Source organism: Pygoscelis adeliae, unplaced genomic scaffold (assembly GCF_000699105.1).
Source record: "Pygoscelis adeliae isolate BGI_AS28 unplaced genomic scaffold, ASM69910v1 Scaffold427, whole genome shotgun sequence".
Taxonomy (NCBI): domain Eukaryota; kingdom Metazoa; phylum Chordata; class Aves; order Sphenisciformes; family Spheniscidae; genus Pygoscelis; species Pygoscelis adeliae.
In genome coordinates, this window is record NW_008825214.1 from 484296 (window position 1) to 493067 (window position 8772).

General features: G+C 49.2%; 1 protein-coding gene across 1 annotated transcript in view; it reads right to left on the reverse strand.

Annotated features, from left to right (window-relative positions):
* Positions 1–1167: 1167 nt before the first annotated feature.
* AATF (apoptosis antagonizing transcription factor) overlaps positions 1168–8772 on the reverse strand; it is a 55963-nt gene continuing 48358 nt past the window's right edge. Inside the window, exon 12 of the mRNA XM_009329125.1 lies at positions 1168–2397. Within this exon, the coding sequence (XP_009327400.1) occupies positions 2334–2397 (64 nt within the window). The 3' untranslated portion in view covers positions 1168–2333. The remainder of the gene's footprint in view (positions 2398–8772) is intronic.

Below are 8772 nucleotides of genomic sequence, written 5' to 3' on the forward strand. Positions count from 1 at the left end.
CCCCCCCGCTTTTAAACCCAGGATTTCACACACCAACCACTGCTCAAGCCAAGTCTCTGCAGCTGAGCTGGCTCTCCCTTGGTGCGGTGGACCCTTCGCTCCATACAACATGGAAGGTATTGGGAAGCAGGTGACTAGGATCTGTAATGATGATGAGGTGCAAAAACCATTAATTAATATCAGCTCTGCAGACAGCTCCAGGGACACAGTGAAGTGCAACAATGCAGCTACAGAGAAAATCTTCTAAGGGGGAAGAAAAAGGATAAAACTGTTGCAACACATCCCCTTTCAAGCAGAGGCAGGACCAGGGGAGCAGCGCGGCAGGACCAGAGGGAAAGGGATAATCACCGCAAGGAGGCACAAGGTGGGATCATCTGCTCCTGCGCACTGGGCCTCGTCTGCCGGGGAAGCACGGGTCGTGGAGTGGGCTTCCCTTCCTCTGCTCTAACCTGGTACATAAAAACTGAGTGTATTTTTATTTAAGCTTAAAAAGAAAAAACAATTTAAAAAGTAAAATTCAGTTGCCCGCTGAAAAGCTGGTAAGCTGTAACTTACGCAGGGACAAAACCAAAAAAACCCCACAGACCAGAAATGGGGCTTTTCACGTAAATCCTGTTGCAAGCCTTTGCATTTTCCTGATGAGTGCCGGGTGCCATTAAAACAGCACCCCCTGCTCAGTCTCTGCCAAGCGGCTGCAGCAGCCGCCCTGTGCCTGCAGGAAGCCGGGGACGCAGCTCAGCTCCGTGGCGAGGAGCCCACAGCACCGTACGGACACTCAGAGACACAAGGCCCCTGCAGAAGCTTCCCCACGCTGCGAGTGGGACCTCGTGGGGAGAGGGTCTCGTCTCACCAGCGCCCTGACCCCTGTCAAATCGCTGTACCGAGTCTGACCGGCTCTGCAGCCCCCCCCGGCACCCCAGGGACTGCCGGGGGATGAGCTCCAGCGGCACAAGGAGTTCCCAGCCCCAGGCCCGCAGGGCTCCTGCCTCTCCGTCTTTAAAACTCCCTGCACGTTTTGGCTGTTTGCTGCTCGCGCCGCTGCTGCTCGCGCAGCTCTGGCTCTGTGCAAAGTGACGCCGAAGATGCCAGTTAACTAACACTGTGCCGGTGGGGCTAAGAGAGGCCGTGGCTGCTGGGACCTTTTCTGCACTGATCAAACTTGGACAATCAGTTTACGGAGTATTTTAATTAGCTCGCACAAAACAAAGTGCGGTTCACACGGTCACAAGCAATGGCCACCTTACACACGAGTATGAGCACATATTATTTACGCAAGATAACCTCCATTTCAGATTGATCACGGCAGGCTAACAAATTCCCCTTACGGAGATTTAATTTCCGGCTTCTGACCTTTGGATATAAAAACCCCGCAGAACCCCTCAAGTGAGTCATCTCTGGCCAGTTTTACATTCGTGCTGGCATCCTTCCACAGTGTGTCGTGGTGCTGGTGAAGACCGGACGGCTCAGAGTCACGCGAATAATTAAGTGTACAGGATCAACGCTGGACTGAAAAATTCACCAGTATGTTCTAGTTGCAGAAATATCCCCAGACGTAGCCCCGTGTTGTGCTCATCACCAGTCAGCAAATGTCCCTGCGTGCAGGGAGCACCCATTCAGAAACGGGAGTGTGAACCGGGAGCTCTGGCTGCCTGCAAGGGAGAGCACCTTTTCTCTGTTTTAAGGCCGTGTTAATTATGTAAATGACATTTAAAGCCTCTTGACGGGGTGAAAAATAAAGTCACACATTCCAGATATGCAGCCAACGACCAGAACAGCACACTTAAACACCCCACCCCCATCCCCCAAATAAAAATCTCTCAGGATTTAATACAAACGTGGGTGACCTGATTGCAGGGGGGGCTGGTGGTCCCTGCTGGTCTGAATCGCGCGTCCCTCCCCCCCGCAGAACACTCTGCCCGTGCTGAGCAGATTGCAATATCAAGGTCAGGAATTTAAAGAGAATAGTTAAAAATGGATTGTCTTTGGGAGGAAGCAGAGTTCATTTTGAAGCTAGAGAGGAGGGCGTTTAGCCAAGCTAAATGTCTGCCCCCCCCTCTCTGAGCCTGTGTGATTTAGCATTTAGTCTTTGATGTTCCTTCGGTGAGGTTTTTAGCGACAAACCAGCAGCTGGAGAGACCCCGCTCTGGGTGCTCTTTAAGCGACCACAGGAGGGCAGGGCCAGCAGCCGCCCAGGCAGAGGAGATGTCGCGAGACGGGCCAGCGTCCGGCGCCCGGCGCAGGGAGAGGTACCCCCACCCCGGCGCACTGGCCAGGCCGGGGGCCTGCGGTGCGGAGCCGGCCGGTGTGGTCAATCCTGGCGCGAGGGCCCGATGCTAATTCTGCTCGGGTTCTTCGGGACTCGTGATTTTTCCAAACAGCGAACGATAAAGCTCCGTCCTGGGGAAAAGAGGAAGGAGGAGGGGGAAAAGTTACCGTTCAAGGTCGAAGCGGAAGCAAGAGGCTGCCAGCAAAACCATCCACTCCTTAAAATGAAAAGGCCTCGGATAATTAAAAATGCATTCCGCAATCTTTATTAATAAATAGAAGCAAAGAGGAGAACTTGCGTAAGACCAATCACATGCAGTACAGAAATATGTAAATATTTCAGTGTGGCTGGATACCACGTCTCTAGAGAATGAGGTTTTCTATAAGTTTGCCCTTTACAGACAGGCTCTTCAAGAAAGAAAACAAGATTGAATATTTTAATAGGATGTATGAGACCACAGAGCCATAAGGAGGATTCAATCAGACAGTCTACGTGGGACTATAATTTAGTTTTCATACATTTTCTTAGACTTGACGGTACTTGAAAAACAATGAAAACGACCCAGCAACAAGATTCCAATTAATATCACATATGCAGCAATTCTGGTAACAGGAGCAAGTTTCCCTTTAAAAAAAAAAAAAAAAGTGGGCTGGTGTTATTTATCTTTAATTTTAAAACCAAAGTAACCTGAGAAGAGAGATGGAGGAAAGGAGGGAGCGTTTTTAGAAGTCATGCATTTCTGGAAATCAAGGCAAAAGCATTGGGAAAGCCTTGTTTTCTCCACATGCACTTTCTAAGGCAACGGCCTGTTGTGAGAGGACGGCACACGCAGAGCAGAGGACGGCATTTTTCCCTTCACGTTGCCATGGGCCGGCGTCTCGGTGGTTCATCAGGGCCAGTGCCTGGGAAAGCAGCTGCTGCAGAAGCCGGGCCAGGAGAACTGTCAGGACAGGCAGAGAAAAGAGACTTCTCCACCGCTCAAGAATGAGTAAAATAAGGCTTCAAAGGATGAAATTCAGACCTGACAGAGATACTGTGATTTTGGCTACCTCCGCAATTAAGACCACGACAGGGACCACTCTCGCTAGGGGCTGCTTTGATGCCTCGCTCCTTCACGGATCAATGAAAGATGGCAACTGGTTTGAGAACTGTCTGCTTCTTGCAGACGCTTCCACTGGAGAAAGTTACCTGTCAGCCTCGTGAAAGAAGGAACTTCTAAGTTTTGAACAGTGATGGCAGAAAAACGCCAGCCATTAATCCGAGGAAGTCCAGGAACAAAGTATGCGCTCCAGCAATGCAGGAGGCTGGACAGACATGCACGGACCACTGAGACAAGAAATCATTCTAATTCACAGGGCCACATCTCTTAAATTAATTTTAATTTAGAAGCTAATTAACCAATCAGCTGCTCTACCCTCAGAAAATGAGTCTGTGGTGAGGAATGCGTCTCCTTACCTAACAAAATGGTCGACGCCGTGTTTTGTGTGCAAAGCTCAGCCGAGACTATGAAACCGCAGCTGGAGTTTGTGTTAAACCAGGAGCGTGCACGCAGGTTTTGGCAAGTTTAACACAAACGCAAAGTCCAAACACTTCTAGAAAACACAACCGATACTTGAAAAGCTGGAAACTTTGACACTTGAAAGAAAAAAGGAGGGAGAGGGATGCCTTACCCAAGCCTACAACCTTTTCCATCCTTCCTGACTATTAACAGATAAACGTAACTTGCTTTTGCTGTTTCAGCCGAGAAACCAGACGGCAAGCGGCACTACTGCCAACAAGGACTTTGCGACTTTAAGGCTCCGTCAAGTGATCGGAAGGAAAATGCAGAGCAATGCTATTTAGTCCTCCGACAACCACAGCCCTCCAGCATTGCTTCACCGGCTCGGCTCAGACCCCATCGTGACACTGAGCAAATGTTTCCACTTGTACCGCACTCCCGGTGAAATTCCTGGGCAGCGCGCGGCGGTTCCTGTCCGCGGCAGGGTTCATGACAGGGGCAGAGAGGGAAATGTTGAAACCGGTGTTTTGATAGAAGATCATTTCACACTCAGGTGGGCAAAGCTGACAAACACTCGCGGCTTTCTCCTGTCAGAAGAGGCTGAGCGGCTTGGGTACTTTCAACGAAACATCACCCATTCCATTCTCTCTCCCCTCTCCCTGGTATATGCCTTGTTTTAAATATGGCGACTTAATTGCACTGAGGAAAACAATCTAAGGAAGATAAATGACAATACCAAACGCACTCACTTTGCTGGTTTCCAGCCCACAGTAGTGGGAGCCACACAAGACCTCAGGAAGCTGACAGCGACAGACTCCAGCCTGCTCACTCTTGTGCCAGAGGAAAGGAGAACCCTCCCAGCAGCCAGCAGGGTCTCGCGGCTCCTCTTCTCAGGATTGTTTTCCATTTTCTCTTCCACCGTAGGGATGCTGCTTTTGCCCCGGCTCAGGGCTCGAAGCCTCTACTCTGTGCAGCTCCTGCAGTTTGTTTGTTTTAATGCACGTGCTGGGCACAGGCACTAACCAGACAAGTTCGATTCTCAGCTATTAAATAACACACGTCTCGCATACGGACTCCCTCCCACCCCTTCGTGCTTTGCTAAGGCACAACATGGTCTCCACACGTTTCCTGCGCTCTGTATGCTCTCCCACAGATTTTGTACAGCTGACCCAAACACCATTTCAAGATCTTAGTCCTGATCCAGGACTCTGGAGCTCTGCAGACACGGCTGTTGCTTGGGAGGATCCACTGCTCCCACTGCAGATGGCTCCGCTGCCCTCCACCGACGGAAAATGCCCAGCGTGGGGATATTCTTTGTTTTGGCTATAAATCCACACTCTCCTCCAGCCCCTGAGTCACTTGGGCAACACAGAAGACTGGGCTGAAGAAATCCTCTTTTGGAGCCTGTGTAAGCGCTGCCAGGGGCACAAATCCACTCCCAGGCAGACCCTGTTCAGCCCGACCACTGCACGCGCTCGCAGCAAACTGCATGCAGGTCTTCTCCTGCTCCTCTTCCACACCCTGCTGCCAGCGAGCAACAGAAACTCCTTTTATTTTCTCCACAAGCCTCACTCAAGGCTTCAAACCTTCCGGCTCCTCTGGCTGCTTGCCAAACATACCTCAAAGGCATTTTGCAAAATTCAAAGGGGACTTGCTCCCAACCATCACCTCCACTGCACAGAGGAGGTCCCGTCTGCAGTTTCTCTACATATGCCCTTCTCCTCTTATACATCCCTTCATTTTTTTTTACAGTCCCCAGTAACGTAAGGAAGTTCAAATATAATGTGCACATTCTGGGGAACCCCACAGAAACCAGCCAAAGACAGCAAGACTTTCTGTGTTTTCCCGGTGAGCAGGCAAAAGCCAAAAGTAATGTTTCTTTGCAGCCTGCCTTGGCCTTTCCCACTGGTGGAGAACCAGTCTCCTCAGGTTTTTGTCGTCTTTTTTTTTTTTTTATAGTCTTCTGATGGGTACAAGAGTTCAGGGATCAATGCTGAATTTGCTCCAATCCTACAGATTTTAAATAAACACTCATTTTTCAAGCAAGCCGGGCCCAGGGAGACTTCAAGCAAGAATCTGTCTTCCCCAGCAGAAAAATGTTGCCAGCACTGACAGACTCCGACATTCATGCCCCGGGTTTCACGGGTGCAAAGAAGGGTTGTACCTGCAGCCGCAGGCAGGGAGGCAGGCCCTGCACCGCCGAGCCCAGCGCCCCCACGGCCCCCATCCTCCCGGGCACGACGCTGGCAACCTCTGTTGAAGTAAAAATTCAAGTGGAGCTGTTTGGATAATAACTCAGCATGGGTAGACACCCTGGCAGAGAGTGAGAGGAGAAGGAGGGATATCAGGTAACCCCACCACCTCCAAAACAGAACAAATATTTCACCCTAAAAAAAAAAACCCAACAACAAAAAAACCCCAACCTTTTTTTCCCCTCTTCTCATCATCTACGCTACCTTTCTTCTACAGCATCTCCCCTCAGCAGGATTTAACCATGCAGAGAGTAAAACTCATCAATCCTCCAGGTTTAACCTTGTCTCTGTTTCAATTCACCAGGGTAAGTGTGGATTTTAATACTTTCAGCCCCCTTAAGGCTACGCATAATGAACCTGGATTTTGGTTAAAAAAATATAAAATTTCTCTCCTCCACCCACATATATTAAACATCAGACTTGAGCCACTGAGTTGAAACAACCCACTACCCCACTGCAAGTCTGCTGCCTCCAGATGAAGGAAAGGTGACTTTAGCACAAAGAGCTACTGGTCTTAGCAATGTGCTGAGGAATAACCTATGCGAGTAATTAACAGTACTTACACCTCAGGTAGAGAGTGTGGAAGAAGCAGGTCGATACAGGGGTCTTCCTTGAATTAAAATTTAACTTACCCTTTATTGCAACCTACAAAAGCAAGTAATGAGCACTAACATTTTTATTTCTTTTAAACTGTCATTTAGGCTGTAGAGGGGATAATTACCTATTTCCACTGTAGTAAGGTTTTATCACCCTTAGTGAGGCATTTTCTAATTTAATATTTTTACTATATTATCATAAAACCTGTTTCTGGAAAAAATGATCACGAACCACACAGCCATTTGCCATAAAACATGTGTGTGTAAGTACCTTGGCTTAATTATTTATGCATTTCTTCTGAGCTGACTCCAAAGGCAGAGGACGGCACAGGCGCTCGATGCACCGGGATCGCTGTGCCCAGGCACTCACCCCTTCCCGGCTCCAGGGCCCGCTCCACAGGCCCTCACAGGCACCTAGAAAGTTTGCACAGCCCTTTCTTTCAACGCACCAGCAGTCTGAGACAAAAGGTATACGTGAGGGGGGGGCGTTTTATGCTGCTTTCCGTGCCCCTGCGCAGTTGGAAGAATCCTGTTTTCGGTGCGATTCGCAAGTCGGTTGTGGCTACGCTGGTTTTGTGGGAAGAGCGAGGAAGGGACGCCCCTGCACTGCTCACCACCCCAGCCCCGCTGCGGACCCCGGGGAGGGCATTCCCCACGCGAGCCCCAAGCCAGCAGCTCGACTGTCTTCCCATTTGCGGCTTAACGCTTGCACAGCCCTTGGCATGGTCGCAGCAACGCTCCCGGCTGCAGGGAGCCCCCACCACGGCGCTGCGACGTGAGCTTTGCAGACAAAGGACCCGCTGCGCACAGAAGAGGTGCCAAGGCCCCGCTCAACCCGAGCCCCGTGTGCAGCCCCCGCTCCACGGCACTGCAGAAATGCTGACCAGCTCCCCCCCCACCACACAAACTGGTGACTTCATGTCAACAACGTTATTTTAAAAAATTAAATAAAAGGAGCAGCTACTTCAGACAGTGAGCTTTGTGTGCTAATTGACCAGTGGACTTTCCCACCCTCCAAATCCCAGGTATTGCTACTACGCACATTTTACAGGCAAAATCCTTGCAATAGAGAGCAAGGAAACACACACACGGAGGGCAGGAGTGCCCTGGGTGAATACTAATAGCAATAGCACATTTGATAAATATATGGATCATCAAAATATAAATCATAAAAACTGTTAACGGCTCCCCAGAAATCTACTTTGCCCATCTGCAGTAGCACTATTCCACCAAATATACAAAGGGGAAAACAAACACATACCTGCACGTGGGAGAACAGCTAATGCTGTACTATTTTGTGTAATTATAGTCATGTTACTTCTTTTTTTAAATATAGTTCTGTAAACTAGTAGAAGAACAATATTAAGGGGGAAAATTCAGTTTCTGGTGGGTTTTATTCAGAGTGTTATTAATATAGCAATACTGCATGCGTCACTGCTGTGCTGTTTTAGTAAAAACACCCTCCAACAAATTTTTCTACCTTTTCCCATGTACCTTTTACTTCTTCTCTTCTTCCAGGCCAAAAAAAAAAAAAAAAAAAAAAAGAAGATAATTCAGAACATGCCCCAAGCAGTACTGAAATAACTATACCTACCCCGTTCCTACTGACATCCTCCACTGGGAACAATGAATTTTTAATTCACAAGAACTGGCGGAAGATACAGCATGAACACCCATGAAGAAAGAGAGGATGAAAAACACAGGCCTCCTGATAAGAACTAGAGCTGGCTGTGGAACAGATGGCGGATCATTTTCTTGGAAAACTTTCCGTCTGTATCCTAAGGAATCTTTTGTCCACCAGTGCGAAATTCAGATTACTAGGTACCCAGCAAGCAGAGCAGGTACCCAGGAAGAGAAAACAAGCTGAAGCCCTTTATTTCTCAATTTCTAGTCAAAGGCATTAACCTAAATGCAATGCACGTGGGGTGTGGGATTTGGCTCTCTATTCGCACGCCTTCCAACATGCATTCCCCACTCTGGCATTTCCGCGGCGACAAACCCATGCTATGGTCGATGACGTGGAGCGAAACGAGCAGCGGCAATCATCAAAGCAGAATTAAAACGCCCGTGTCTTTTAAAGCGAGGGGGCTGAAATGCAGAGCAGAGCGCTGCTGGGTGTCCGGCGGTGCGGTGCGGTGCGGTGCGGTGCGGTGCGGTGGG